This window comes from Cricetulus griseus, chromosome 8 (genome assembly GCF_003668045.3).
Source record: "Cricetulus griseus strain 17A/GY chromosome 8, alternate assembly CriGri-PICRH-1.0, whole genome shotgun sequence".
In the NCBI taxonomy this organism is placed as follows: domain Eukaryota; kingdom Metazoa; phylum Chordata; class Mammalia; order Rodentia; family Cricetidae; genus Cricetulus; species Cricetulus griseus.
In genome coordinates this window covers 86,222,255-86,237,222 of record NC_048601.1, presented here as the reverse complement: position 1 = coordinate 86,237,222, position 14,968 = coordinate 86,222,255, and the positions used below count along the sequence as shown (strand labels likewise).

At 52.2% G+C, this 14,968-nt stretch overlaps 1 protein-coding gene across 4 annotated transcripts in view; it reads right to left on the bottom strand.

The window, feature by feature from the left end:
- Positions 1-338: 338 nt before the first annotated feature.
- Crhr2 (corticotropin releasing hormone receptor 2) overlaps positions 339-14,968 on the bottom strand; it is a 41,260-nt gene continuing 26,630 nt past the window's right edge. For 2 of the 4 annotated variants that reach the window (XM_027429685.2, XM_027429688.2), the window contains 9 exons: positions 13,314-13,423; positions 12,963-13,080; positions 10,672-10,825; positions 10,106-10,166; positions 8,972-9,044; positions 2,313-2,398; positions 1,996-2,131; positions 1,550-1,591; positions 339-479 (listed from right to left, as the gene is read on the bottom strand). In XM_027429685.2, the coding sequence (XP_027285486.1) occupies positions 339-479; positions 1,550-1,591; positions 1,996-2,131; positions 2,313-2,398; positions 8,972-9,044; positions 10,106-10,166; positions 10,672-10,825; positions 12,963-13,080; positions 13,314-13,423 (921 nt within the window). The remainder of the gene's footprint in view (positions 480-1,549; positions 1,592-1,995; positions 2,132-2,312; positions 2,399-8,971; positions 9,045-10,105; positions 10,167-10,671; positions 10,826-12,962; positions 13,081-13,313; positions 13,424-14,968) is intronic. The other 2 variants (XM_027429686.2, XM_027429689.2) reach the window with 1 other exon arrangement.

Genomic DNA, 14,968 nt, shown 5'->3' with positions numbered 1-14,968 from the left:
TGTGGGTGCTGTGAGTGGGACATGTAACTGTGTGGTGTGGCCAGGCCTTTGGCTGCTAAACACCTCAGTGTTTTCACATGTAAATGATGCTATGGTGAGGATCCACTCTTTTTGAGGTCCTCTGCTCCCTCTTGCTTGCAGACTTGTGGCTGTACTGGGCCCTGGTCCTTCAGAGCCCCCTTCCACAGCTTTCCTTTCCTTCCAGGCTGGAGAGTCGATCTCCCTCCTCCTTCTCCTGCACCCCAAGGGTCAGTGTAGCAAGGAGGACCCAGGGGAAGGCTGTAGAGGGTGAGGAAGCTGCCTCAGCGGTGTAGTGATGAGTGATGGATGACATAGGGTCACACGGCGGCTGTCTGCTTGATGCTGTGGAAGCTGACCCTGGTGGGTGATGTAGGGATGGACATGGCCCGGGCCACAGGCACTCGGAGGGAGTGGTGGTCCTGCCAGCGGTGCCATCGCTTTCTCAGGGCTGAGCGCACCTGCAGGGAGGGAGAGGCTCAGCCACCTGATGGGGCCAAGCCTCTGCCAGTCAGCCCCCAGCCCCAAGAGCTATTAAAGGAGTCTGGGATGGCCCTAGGCCTGCCACCCTCACTCCAAGGGGCTGGTGAGGTCGCAATCTGAGGTCCGCCTCTGAATGCTGTTGGCTGCCCTGCAGCTTCTTCAGGAATCCATCCTCCCCTTCCCTCTCCTGGAGAGGCCATTGGCCTGTTCAAGGTTCCCGTTTCCTGTGGATACCCCTGCCACTATGAATTAGGCACCTTTGGCTTTGTAAACCAGCCGCTCAGTTCAGCTCAGCCCCTGCTGGAGCAGGTATCAGGCCTAACCTCCTCGTCATCCTTGCCCCCTCTACAGTCTGGCCTTCCTACTGTTGTTTAAGGGGCAGCTCCTAGCTGGTCCTCTACACCTGAGTTTCCTGTTTGTATTGTAATGGAAGACATCAGCTTCTTCCTGAGTATGTGTGTGAGAGAGTATGTGTGTGTGTGTGTGTGTCTGTGTGTGGGTGTGTGTGTGTGTGTGTGTGTGTGTGTGTGTGTGTGTGTGTGTGTGTGAGTGTGTAAGTGTGTAAGTGTGTGTGTCCAGTGAGCACCATGGCATGTGTGTGGAGACGATCAACTTTCAGGAGTCAGTTCTCTCATTCCACCATGTGAACTCAGGTTGTTGAGTTTGGCAGCCAATTCCCTGAGCCATTTCGCCAGCCCCTGATAGTTTCTTTTCTGCCGAGTTAGTAAGGAACTGCTTGAATGATATTTTACTGGAAGCTTCCTTCTGTCATCCTCTCTGTCTGGCTTCCACAGGCTTTGCTATCTGAGCACCTTGCTCCTTGGCTTGGAGGGCATACCCTGGATGATGACATGTTATTTCTGGCTTGTGTAGTTGACCTACACTAGTTCTGCAGGAGAAGTTCCATTTGCCTAAAGTTGAGTAGTCTCTCAACCCCTCTCCCATCACACAGAGCTGAGCAGAGCCAGTGGTGAAGCTCTTTTGAAAGGCCGGGCAGCTTGACCAGACCACCTGAGCCCCTAGACCACCCTAAAGGCCTGTCTCCTACCTCTCCGTTGAAGAAACAGTAGAAAACAGACACAAAGAAACCCTAGAATGGAAGGAAGGAGATGTCAGATATCTGCCGGGGAGTCATTCCATCTGGGGGTACGGGAGGGCAGGAGGATGATGGCTGGGGGCACACCTCCCAGGACCTAGGGCTCAGAGCTGGGTGGGGCCTCAGAAGTTCCAGGCCCAGACAAGGGACACAGTTACAACAGGGTCTGCTCTAAGTGGCTGTGGTCTCTGGCCTCAACATTCCGAGCTTGTCCTAGGTGAGCTCAGAAGTGCTAACATAGCTGAGCCCTGGGGGTGCCATGATCAGGGCAGCCTGGTCAGCATCTGGGGTCCAGTGGGGTTCTGAGCATACCAGCACCTGTATTTTGGTGCTCATATAACCGATCCTAGTGTGCAGGCCCAGTCTGAGCTTCCAGACATGGGAAGTGCACTGCCTACCTGGAAGGACTGCAGGAAAGAGTTGAAATAGATGAACACAATCTGTGACAGGCCGTCCTCACCGGGATTGACAAAGAAGAGCATATAGGTGATGCCCAGCAGCGGGAGGAGGACCAGGGTGGCCTTCACTGCCTTCCTGGATGGGGAAGCAAGATGGCAGTGACTGTAGGCAGGACTCACTCCAGTGGGAAGAGGGGTTCCCTGCTTGGCTTCTGGGAGCTCAAGCAAGCTCTAGGGTGAGGACGGTAAGGGCTCTGGTGAGAGGACCTTCTTGCTTCTTCCCTGCCTGCCAGTCAGGCATCCAGGCATTCCCATACCTGTACTGGATTGTCTCGGAAGTGGTGGATGCTCTTAACTTTGTCATCAGGATTCTGACGATGTTGAAGAGAAATATAAAATTGATCTGGAAGAAAGCAGAGAGAGGCAAGGGAGGTCTGTGGGGATGACTGAGAAGAGACCTCCTTCCCGAATCTCTGACACCTGCCTCCCTGACAGGCCCCAGCACTGAGCTAATGCTTTGATCACACAACTTCTGCTGTTCCCTAGTCAGGGCAGGAGGCACCCATTGACTCCAGGTCCTGACCTCCACCCACGGCCCAGGAAGCGTGTAAAAGCAGTGGGTGAGAGGAGTGACCGCTCCTCTGGGTTCACTTCCAAGTGCCCCAATCGATGCCCTGCTCCAAGACTATAGAGAACCACACCCAGATCTCGGATCCATCTGTCTTCTCTCGGTTACAGGGTCCCTACTTATTGATGGAAGATCTCAGAGGCTCTCAAACTGTCATCAGCCCTAGGTGGCCAAAGGCCTTTTAAGCTTAGCCCTGCGGGGAGAGGGACACAGTCCAGATGGAGTGGTTAATCTCTACCACCCCTGCTCCTAGGAGCTCCTAAGCCATCAGACACCCACTGGCTAGGAAGATGAATGGGCTGCCCAGCAGCTCTGGGAAAGGGACTCATTTATCTTCATTTGTGCTTTTCCTCAGCATCAATGACGCTCCCACCTCTCACTGCCATGGGTCTGCTGGCTTCCGAGTCAGCTTCATGCTGTGTGGGTCCCTGTGGATCCCCAGGGTCTCTTGGTCTCTGAGGGTATCTCAAGGGTCAGCAAATTGGTTAGTTGGTCCCCATGGCTGTGCTGTTGTTCTGTGTGTGTTGCCCTGTATGCTTGTCCATATGCTTATCTCAGAATGGGTCTTGTGCGACCATGCATGCGTGTCTATCTGGGAACACTGTGTGCCTGCATTTCTCTTCATGTGCTGCCAAGTGTAAGCAAACAGGAATGGGAGTGTGTACAAGCCTGATGGGACTCTTTCCTCACAAAGTGTTCACAGGTTAGGAGACACGTAATTAGCCTAGGGATGTCTGCTGTCCCATATGTGTGGAGACACACACATGCCCCTGCTCCAGGTTCTGTCTAGAAAAATCTGTTGCTTGTGCAGATTAAGCCAGTCCTTCTAATCCTCCTACACTATAGATTCCAGGCAGGGAATAAGGGACTTCAGCATGCATCAGCCTTGTAGCCCCTCTCTCCCAAGCTGAAGGTAGAGGGCCTGGAAGATTTGAACTCTCACCTCCCTGCAGCTTTACTGCTGTCTCACATGCATGTATAGGATACAGTCTAGTGAGCCCACAGACAGCTGGAGGGAAGCCTTCCAGGAGGCTGCTCATGGCCTGTTGCCTGCTTTCTCTAAAGGCTCACCTAGCCTAAAGTAACACAAAATCTTTGGTCTTTTTCTGGTTCTTTCTGACCTCTCTGAGAGTAGAGACTGTTGAAATAAAAAGATATTCAAATTTCTTTATATTTATTCTGTTGTGTTAAATATCATCTAGTTCACTAATTAGTTTGTTCAATTATCTACCCAATGTTTCATCCATCTATCTATCCATCCTCCCACCAAAGACTTCATTTGATTGTCCACCCACTGTTTTTGTCCATCCAACCATCCATCCATCCATCTATCCATCCTTCCATTCATCCATCCATCCATCCATCCATCCATCCATCCATCTGCCCAGAGGTCACTGAGCACCCCTTGGCTACAGGGCCCTGTTGTCTGTGGTGAGCAAGGCAGGAAAGGTGGTTTATATGGAGCATCTAGGAGACCTGGTCCTCTTCTTTGACTGACAGTCTACCTCCAATAGGATCTGTGCCCCCAGGAAGCTACTCTGTCTTTTTAAGCTTATTTCTCAGTCTCCTCATTTATGGTGTCTACATCAATCTCATCCCAGATACCTTCCTCTCTATCCAGGGAGCCCTTTGACCACTTCAGGCCACACTTAACTCTTCAGGACTCCATCTTAGATTCTACCCTGCACACCAAAGCAAAACACTTCAGCTCCTCCATGACCCACTGTACCCAGACTTTGTCCAACCTGGCTCTTGGTTGTACTTAACTATTCTTGCACTCAACCAATCATCTTACCATGCCAGCCTCTGTGCTTGGCACCAGTGAAAGGCATGTGGACAGGCAGACACAGCACCTGCTCACAGAGAAGTATGGCCTAGTTGAAGATGGAGAGGGTCTGCCTTTTTCCTAGGGACTCACTCAGAAAGGGCTGGAGAAATGGCACTAAAATAAGCTGAGAACCAGTAATGACAATGTTAGCTGTGAAAGTGGGAAGCTTCTTGGCAGAGAGCACACCAGGAGAGAGAGGTGTTGGGTGGAGGAGCCAGCCCCAGATGGTGGCCAGCATAATGCTGCTTGTGGGGGTCAAGACAAGCTCCGGGAGGAGGAAGCATCTGAAATCCCCCACAGGAAAACCCATCTCCCTCAACAACTCCCTTGCAGGGCACTCCCACCCAGCCTGGAATGTTCTTAAGGTGGTCCACATAGATGGATTTTGAGATTGCTGGTGTGGTACAGGTAGGACCAGCTCCCTGAAGAGCTTTACCCAAGAAATCTTGTCTTTCCACACCCTGAGAAGTCTTGTCTTTCCACACCCTTAACATTGGCAGTTTGGTGCCACTGACACTAGCATTCCATCTGCTTCTCCTCAGGAGGCTCAGTGGAGTGAGTGCTGCCAGACCTAGAGAAGGTCTGAGCCTGGAAGGTGGCAGTAGGTGTCAAGGTAGCCACCATGTGAGAAGATCTTGTCTTGACTCCCACAATGTCAGCAGTTCACTGTCTATGCTCTTGTGACAGGACAGGCCTGGGGAGGCCTATGCATGCCTAGAGCTCAACAATGGAGATCTAGTGCTCACACCATTCCAGGTTCGGTTCCAGACACAGCAGTCCCAGACACAGCAGTCCCAGACACAACAGTCCCAGACACAACAGTCCCAGACACAATGGTCCCAGACGCAACAGTCCCAGACACAACAGTCCCAGACACAACGGTCCCAGACACAGCTGTCCCAGACACAACGGTCCCAGACACAACAGTCCCAGACACAACAGTCCCAGAACCAACGGTCCCAGATACAACAGTCCCAGATACAACAGTCCCAGACACAATGGCTGTTCCTTAAGCTGTAGCCTCTCTTACAGGCAGGCCCCACCACCACCCATGCTTTACAGATGTCCAGTTGCAATGGATTGTTGGATTTGTTAAGCCACAGACAGCAGCATTGGCTTCAGAAGCCCCCTTCTCTCAGCCTCTACACATGCTGCTGCTACAGGGGTTAAGAAAACGTGGGCAGACAGAAACTGGCTACCGTCTCATGTTCAGCAGCTCGGCTCCCCCATTGGAGGTCTGTCCTAGGGAGGTTTGATTACTTCAGGACCTGCTGAGAAAGAGTCCAGAGCACTAGCATATATCTGAGTCCCCTAGACATATGCTGCAGCCATGCATTAGTGGGAGAACACAGTACCAAGAGGACAGAGTTCCCTCAGGATCACACCACAAACCAAGAGGCTACAGCCACTGCTTATTCCACAATGCACATGGCACAGTCCTGCCTGCCACCATAATCCAAGGCAGAGAAAGTACAAAACCAGCTCGCTTCCTCTGCAGCCCCACTATGTAAGGTTCCTAAGCCTGCTGGAGGGCAAAGTACTTAGTAAGGCATGTTGCTTGCTCATAGGAGCTGCGTTGTTGTCAGAACCTCACTGTAGGCACAGGCTGAGAGGGGACAAAGGGGGAGATAGGGGAGAAGACCAGGTAACAGAACAGGTGACATGGTTCATCTCTCTGTGGGCTTTAGACTTGCCTTCTGCCATCTTTAAGATGATCGCCTCAGGCCTAGGGGACATCTCTACCCTGCCCTATCCTGGTTCTTAGAAGTCCTCTCCAGGCTTTGTACTCGCCTCTTCCTTTTGGCTCTCACCCATCTGCACCACACCTACTTCAGGACCACACTTGTCTGCTTTACTGGGATCTATACAGTCCGGATCCCCTCAAGATGGACTTGGTTAGCAGCAATGGCCCCTGGTAGATTGGTCCTTACTAGATGAATTGGTACATGCAGGCAGCTGATTAGCACAGGGAGAAAGCTCTGATAGGACACTTCCCCTCCCAGCATCTGTGCACACCTGACATTATTATACTCAGGACCCCAGATGCGCATATCCAAGGCCCCTGGATGTTGTTACATGGTGTGCATTTTGTTGGAGCAGACTCGGGCTTCAGGAATCTGCATTAGAAACAGGTATGGCCAACTGTGGGGACGCTGTAGGGATGCTAAAGGTCCTTTGGGAGGCAGGTAAAGTAAGTCACTGCCCATGAGCTACAAAGCCCAGCACCGGTCAGTCAGACCTTAAGTGTCACATGCTCTAGATGTCTATCCTGTGTCCTTTGGCCCCAAGAACACTTGCAGGGGTCAGTGCTCAGCCTGAGGCATTCTCTAGTGTCACAGGGCTAGTTCATTGTGAAAACAGGGTTGACTGAAGATGTGGAGAGTTAATAGTCCCGAGGCAACCTCCAGGGCAGATAGATAGGACAGTGTGCCCACCTTCAAAGGGACAGTCTAAGACTTTTGTTCACAGCTCTTCCAAGGTACCAGGCTGAGAGTAAGGCTGTTTGCCTTGGTGGTAACCCTGACCTGCTCCTGCTGCTGCTATCACCCGGTGCAGGTCCTAAGACCATCTCTAGTGAACTCTTGGCAACAAGTGTGGGCCTCCAGGTCCAAATTCCCTGCATTTTTGTGGCCTGAGGCAAATCACTAACCACATTGACACTTCCTTGAATGTCCAGCACAGATAACCAGGGAGCTTGCCTTGAAGATTGGAGCAGCTTGACAGTCATGGTGAAAAAGCCACGTGTCAGTTGTAAAGAATGGACATCCTTTTTCCACAATGACCACTAGGCAGTGGGCAGGCTTCTCACAGTCTCCGCCACCAGATTCCCTTCCCAGAATCTAGAAATAAATGACGGAACCCTCTAGAGAATAGGAGGGGCAGGCAGTCAAGCAGGCGGGGTGGTGAAACAGGAGGCTGGTCCCTGGGTCTCGGCTCCATGAGTTGTGCCTGTAACCTTGGGTTCATCTCTGCAATGGGGAGTACCATCTCCCCTGTGTGAGAGCACAAGTGTGAGGATTGGAAGTGCCAGAAACAGAACCTGCAGAAGGGCTCAGCTCAGGTTCTGGAAGCCTCTGCTAGCCTAACTAACTGGCTGCAAAGGAAGGGTGTGTGCAGCTGCCGATGTGGACATACTCACGGGGCAGTAGGCAGCTGGACTCCAAATGCCCCTCCTCCCTTCTTTATGGTTTCCTCACTACCTGTGCAACAGCAGTAGGCAGGAGCTCATTCCTAAGCTTTTGGTTCCCATCCAGGCCGGCCCTTCTTGGCTGGGTCCCAGGTTTATCAAAAGCCCCAATCCCTTCACAGGAGCTTCTGGCAGCTGGCTGGGAGGTTTTCATTCACACTGAGGGGTGAGTGAGTCACTGCAGCTGTCAGTCCAAGGCCAATCCTTCCCTCACCACTGACAAAGACCAGCTTCTGCCTCCCAAGTGAGTGGAGCCCTTAAGGTGGGTGGAAAACCTTTCTTGTCATCTTCAACTGATATCCATCAAGGACACTCCAAAGATGGGGTCCAGTGGCTCCAACAGTCACAGGAAGGAGAGAGTCAGGAAAGGGAAGGGATAAATGGTACTTGTCGCCATGGTAGACAAAGACAGGCCCCGCTAGGCACCTGCTGTGTGCAAGAGGAGGGCATCCTGTGAGTTTTCCTGATGGCTCCATGGCCCTTTAAGAGAGCTGGTACACACAGAAGCCTGAAATAAATCTTATGTAAATGCCAATTTCTTATGGGGCTTTTTTGTATACTTTTTAATGTATGATGTATAATGGGCTCTTATTTTTTTTTCAGAATACAGCCCCTACTTAAACTCTATCTTAATTAAAGCTTGTTGTGGATTAAAGATGTGGTGACAATTATATCTTAGATGTGAATACACTTGGCAAAGGGCGGGGAGCTGGCCTAGGAACAATTGCTCATTATGCTGCATTCTGGAATCTCTTGCCAGCCTGAGGGCGGTGGGTGGGGCCCTAGAGGGTGTTCCTGGGGGCAGAGGAACTCAGCTCTGTGCTGAACAGAAGCCAGCACACCTTTTGCTTGGACCAGCTGCTTGCCTACCTTCCTGTCTCAGCATTGTATCTGGCAAGGAGCACAGGACCCGGAAAGGCACTAGAACCAATCAGTCAGACCAAAGAAAGTCTAGAGACGGGGGCTGGAGAGATGGCTCAGTGGTTAAGAGCACTGAGTGTTCTTCCAGAGGACCTGAGTTCAATTCCCAGAACGTACATAGTGCTTCACAAATCCACTTCCAGGGGATCCGACACTGTCACATAGACACACATGCAGGCAAAACACCAATGCACATAAAATAAAAATAAACAGAATTTAAAAAGTCTGGCGTCATGTGCAGGTGGCTCCAGGCAGAGCCCATAGGGGAATCAGTGGTGATGGAAGTTGGGTGCCTTGTGCAGGGCACCGGAATAGCACAGGGTGCTGCCCAGTCCAGGCCTTTTTCACTGCCTAGCTGGATCTCCTGCTATGCTCCTAGTGCCCCAACCCTTTAAATCCCCAGAGGACTTACCAATAACACGAGGATGATGGGACCCTGGTAGATGTAGTCCACCAAGTCACCAGGTTCCTTGCCAAACCAGCACCTGCAAAGACAGGGCAGTTGGGGTGGCCTACTGGGCTGTGCCCAGAGGGCCATTCTCAACTCAGAAGTAGCCCCTCTGGTGTGACCCTTCCTGAGCCCAGCCTCCAGGGCAGTTCTTGGTAGACAGTTCCATGGACTGCCCTTGCAAGGCCCTGCCTTGTCTTCTGTTGTATCTGGTGGGGCTGGCCTCCTATGGCCAGTCTCAGGGCTTGCCTGGGGCCTCCTCTGAAGTCCCCTGCTTTGTTGCAGGCTGTGGGGGCCAAGGACTGGGAATGCAACAGATACAAGGACCAAGGAAGCCTTCACTGACCTATGGCCGAGCTGTCACGTGTTACCTGTTAGTTACAGAACCTGGGCTGTGTGCCAGCCACTCGTGGCATAACGCAGAGGTGTGGAAGTGGGGCCTTCCCCATTCCTGGGCCCAGTCTTTCCTTAGTCTTTGAGCTGAGCTTCACACACACAGTGAAGGCAGCCTATGGCTTGGCCAGGCTCACCGACTGCTGGGAATGCTTTGGGCCCAGAAGAAAGGCTAGGCTAAGTTTCTGACTCTGCCAGCAAGTACTGAACTTCAGAGGTCACCCAACGCAGGGCGGTCTCAGGCAGCCATCTCAGAGCACCCGAAATCTCTGCTCTCTGAACAGCCCCTTTGAGAGAAAGCTTATCATTTACCAAGGCAGCCTTCCACTTCTGAGCAACTTTTGTCTTTCTGAGCCTTTCCTATGTACACCCTACATTCCACTTGTCACTTCTTGCCCCTGTGATGTTATGGGGAGGTGCTGTCATTTGGGCTATGGTCCAGTACCCCGGTGATCTCAGAGGGGAGGCGCTTTTATCCAGTAGCCCAGTCTCAGATACAAGGAAGGCTGAATTGAATTCTACAGATGCAATGTGCGAGCCTGGTGTGTGAGGACTCATGGGGGTGGACCTATTTCTTTCTGCCTGAGGACTACAAAAGAGTGGTCTACTGAGGCAAAGGTTGCAATTCCACCCCACCCAGAGCTGGGCCAGAGCCAAGGCTGCCTATCTTATCACAAAACCCCCACACCGGCCTGTCACACTTACTGTTCATTCTCATAGTAGAGTTTTCCAACCGCCCAGGCGATGATGATAGGGCAAGGGATGCCTGGAAGGAGAGACATATGATACACAGGATGGACAGATGTGTCAAGACCCTCTTGTATCAAGGCAGCAGAAAATCACAAGGAGGCTGGGATTGTGTGTTTGGTCTTCCAACTACAGGCCATCTGCGACACTCTGGTGCCTGTCTCAGCTCCCACCCTACCTACTCTCAGCCATCCTCTGCAAACAGAGGATGGTGTGGTGGACAAGGAGAGCCAGCTCCTTTTGGAGCCAGGAACAAGGATCTTTGGTCTGGTCACCTTGGGTAGGAGGAAGACTTTCTGGAATGACCTCTGCAATGACCTTTGTGGGCAGAATGGAGGAAGCAGATGCACCCTGAGTTGGTGCAGAACTGTACTGGGACATTGGCCAATACTGCATAGGGTAACGACAGGGGCTGCATGGGGGTAGCAAGGCAGACTGGGTTCCAGTCCTTGGCTTCAAGATAAAGGGGGGTGTAATTAGCAGTGCCCCTTTCCCAGGAGGCCCTCCTGTCCAGGGACCCTCACACCATCCAATGAAGAGGAAGAGCCACTTGCGCAGGTGCTCTGTGGAGTATGTCATGACGACGGCTGTGTGCAGGTAGCAGCCTTCCACAAACATCCAGAAGAAGTTGGTGACCACAAAGTAGTTAAAGATGGTGGTGATGCAGCGGCACCAGACCTGCGTGTGGGGTGGGTGGGGTGGTGAGAGGCTGCCCGGGCGGCAGAGCAGGTCCCACAGGAGGCAAAGGACACAGGGTTCTACATAACACCAACTCTCAGTGGGGTAGCTCAGCCTTCCGCCCCACTTCTGGGCAGCTCTTCTCCCAGGCCCCTCTCCCTTCCTCTTATCCCCCACCTCTTCAGTCTCTTTGCTTACGTGCTCTAGGGGACAGAAACCAGGCTCTCCCACCTGCGAGGCAAGCAGCCTGAGCTACAGTCCCAGCCTTTTAAGACATTGGAAAATATATGTATTTTGTAACAGTCTCACTAAACTGCCCAGGCTGGCTGTGAACTCACTATGTGGCCCCTGTAGGCCTTGAACTTACAAAACTCTTTCTCAGTTTCCCAAGCAGCCGAGATTACAGGCCTACATCACCATGTCTGATGCCTCCTTTTCAGTCTAGAAAGGGAGGCTGGTTGACTTTCTGCAAGCAGAGCTGGGTCTGATCAGCCCTATTTTCAATGCTCAAGTCCCTTTGGCTACATAGAGTCAAACTGGGTTCCAATAGACTTTGGGCTTCCACTTGAAAAGAATGGAAACAAGCTGGGTGGTGGTGGACCACACCTTTAATCCTGGCACTTGGGAGGCAGAGGCAGGTGGATCTTTGAGTTTGTGACCAAACTGGTCTATAGAGTGGGTTCTAGGTCATCCAGAGATACACAGAGAAATCCTGTCTCGAAGAACCAAAACCAAAACAAACAAACCAAACCAAACCTAACCAAAACAAAACAAAATACCCCCCTCCCCCAAAAACAATGTGAGGGAAACAATCTATAGAGTAGTGTGGGGCCATGGTCACTGAGGTATTGAAGGGTTGGCTCATGGAGGGAAAGCATGCAAAGTCTTGCTAGTTTTGAGGCCTCTACATATCTGGGCACTTCTCTAAGCCTCGAGGTAGCCACCTTGCCTGGTGGTGATAGGAAAGGAAGGCACTGAGGCGTGAGTGGGAGCTGTGGTCAGGGCTGCTATTGTGTGGCCTGTCTGCAGAGCAGGGTCTGCCCTGTTCCTCTGAGTGAGGAGACCTTCCGAGCATATTACATGCAATGTAGGGAGGGAAGACACTGGCCCAGACTCACGCAGTGGCCCCTCTGAGCCAGGGTTCAAGCCATGGGCTTCCATTCCTGTGGCTTTCTTTCTCCCAGTCAAAGTTAGCATGTAGAGAATGTGGGGTCAGCAGCCAGCTGGGGGAGGGGAGCTGCTTACTTCCTCCCTGAGTGGCCTACTCATCTGGTTCTTGGGTACCGCTCCTAGGCTGAGCTGCCTGCTGCCCCATGGCTCTACCCTACAGCCCCAGCCCTAATCCTGAGTCCATCTAGTTGTGGTCTCCTTTGTTCTAAGATCATTGGTGGGTGGGAAACTATGAACCCCAAACAGTAAACTGTCCCTTTTTGCAGGTTAAGTGCAGTCTCATTAGTGGCAGCTAACAGTTGGGCTGGAGTGTCTGATACCTCATTACACTGGACTGGCCCTGAGGCAGGGCCCTGAGGCAGGGCCCTGAGGCAGGGCCCTGAGGCAGGGCCCTGAGGCAGACTTCAGGCCAGGCAGAGTTAAGGATCAAATGAGAGGGCAGAGAGAGAGAGAGAGAGAGAAAGAGAGAGAGAGAGAGAGAGAGAGAGAGAGGGAGGGAGGGAGGGAGGGGGGAAGGAGGAAGAGAGAGAGAGTGTTTAGGGCCAGGCTAGCCAGAGAAAATGTACTGAGAACTCAGAGATTGGGGTTGACCCTCTTCTAGGTTACAGTTTTACAGTGACTTGGACACTGTGCAGTAACAGTTGACACATATCCAGAGTGGACACCTCAGATGTGGAGAAACCATACCAACATGTAACCTTCTCTTCTCTGAGCTTCAGTTACCATGTCTGTGGAAGGGGAATTAATCTCTCCTGCCCTGTGTTAGAAGTTAGTGTCAGTTCCCTTTCCTCTAAGGTACCTGGACTTGCAAGATGGGTAAGGGTGGGGGAGGCAGGGGATGGGTGATGGTTTTAGCTGGGAGAGCAACCCCCAAGGCCTGGCCCATGGTGGGTCACTACACAAGATAGACTATCATGTATCAGGCAGCAAGACAGGCATCCCCAAGCCTGAGGCGCCGAGCAGTGACCTCGTTGCTCTCGTGCACTTCGTGGTCAATGAGCTGCAGCAGGAACCACGTGATGTTTCTCAGGATGAAGGTGGTGATGAGGTTCCAGTGGATCACGTTCCGCAGGCAGCGAATACTCCTGTGGAGGTCCAGGTGAGGGTCAGCCAGGTTCGGCTGGGGCTTGGGATGCGGGCCAGCAGGGTAAGGATGAGACTGTCTGGGATGAGGTGGCACCATAGCCTAAGTTCCCCTGGTGGTCACAGCTGGGCTTCTGGCATACCCCATCTGTGTCCACTCTCCCCAGGCCCCAGAATGGAGGAGACAATGTCTGGGAGAAACAGAGAAGAGGAAGCAGGGTGGAGATGAACTCACCGAAGAACAAGGAAGAGCAGGAAAGCGGCCACCAAGGCCACCACGGAAACACAGTGACCCAGGTAGTTGACAATGAGGGCGATCCGGTAATGCAGGTCATACTTCCTCTGCTGGGCAGACAGACAGGCATGGGAAGACAGAAACATGACTATGTGGGAGTAGGGCTGGTACTCTAGCCATTTCTGTCCTGACCTTGGGACAAAAGAGAGTCTGAGAATCCCCACCAATCCTGGCTTCTAGATTTTCCCCCTGCTGGCCTGGTGGCTCTATTATTATAAATGACCAGAGCCTGGAGGTGCAGACCTATTATAACTCAGCTACTCAAGAAGCTGAGTTAGGAGGACCTGCCTGGGCAATTAATGTCTCAGAAAAAAATAGAGGGCTGGAACTGAGGATCAGTGGTCGAGAGCCTGTTTAGCATTTGCAGTGCTGGGTTCATCCTCAGCAACACACGTGCACTCACAGAAGCTGTGGCCAGGCCTCCCAACATGGATTTTTAGGGGCACATTTGGACATGGTCTTTTGGGGGTGGGGGCATTAGAGACACAGTTTCTCTGTGTTTCAAATCTGGGTGTCCTGACACTCAATCTGCAGACCCTGGCCTTGAACTCACAGAGATCTGCCTGCCTCTGCCTCCTGAATGCTGGGATTAAAGGTGTGCGCCACCAACGCCCAGTAGACACAGTCTAGTCTGAGATACCCTAGAGCTATAGACACAGATTTAAAACTCGAGCCTCTACAGTGCCACATCTGGGTTTAGTCTCTGCTCAGACTCCAGCTGGCAGAGTAACTGAGGGTGCGGTGGCCCTTATGACATCTATACTATGGGGCCAGCCTTCCCTCCTACCTTAGAAGGAGGGAGGACCAGAGGGGTAGGTTGGGATTGGTCCCCGAGCATAGCAATAAAGATATCCATTGTAGAACATTTATGAATAACACTCAGACGGAATACATGCTAGTCTACCTGCATCACCTGAAGGGCTGTAAGAACAGAGAACAGAGGGTTGTTGAGCGGAGCTTCTTTCTATGGAGGTTATATGGCTCTCCTCCTGCTCCCCTGAGGCCTCTCTGTTGAATAATTGGGCTCACGTTCTGTGGCACCACTTCTCAGAAGAGGTGAATGTTCCAGCCTCTGCGCTTGGACTTTATTTGAGGAAGAACTGCAGACCACCTGAGGACTTCCTTGGGTGAGTGAGGCGATGGAGCTGGGGCATACCATTTTGGGTCAGAAGTAAAGCATGGCTCGTTGGAAGTGGAGACCAGGGGGAGGGCGTTTGCCTAGCACATATGGGGCCTTGTTGGACACAGTGCTATACCTAATGGCAAAGGAGGCTAGATCTTTGGCAGCACCGAATCCATTTCCAGAGCAAGAGCCAGTACTGGGTGGCAAGGCCCAGGCAGGCCCAGCTTCTTGCCGGGATGTCCTGATGAGGTTGTACTTACTTCTCCATGGAAATAGTAGAAGCAAAATACCAGCGGGGAAAACGAGGCTCAGTGGAAGAGTTCAGGAAGCACTGGTGACATGGCTGTGCCCTTTCTGTGTTTCACGTCACCAGCTCAAGCCCTCCACGGGGGACAGGAGATGCAGAAAAGAAGGTCTTGGTAACAGAAAGACTGGTTCTGTTGTCTGTAAGGTCCTTTGTGCTTAGTATGGG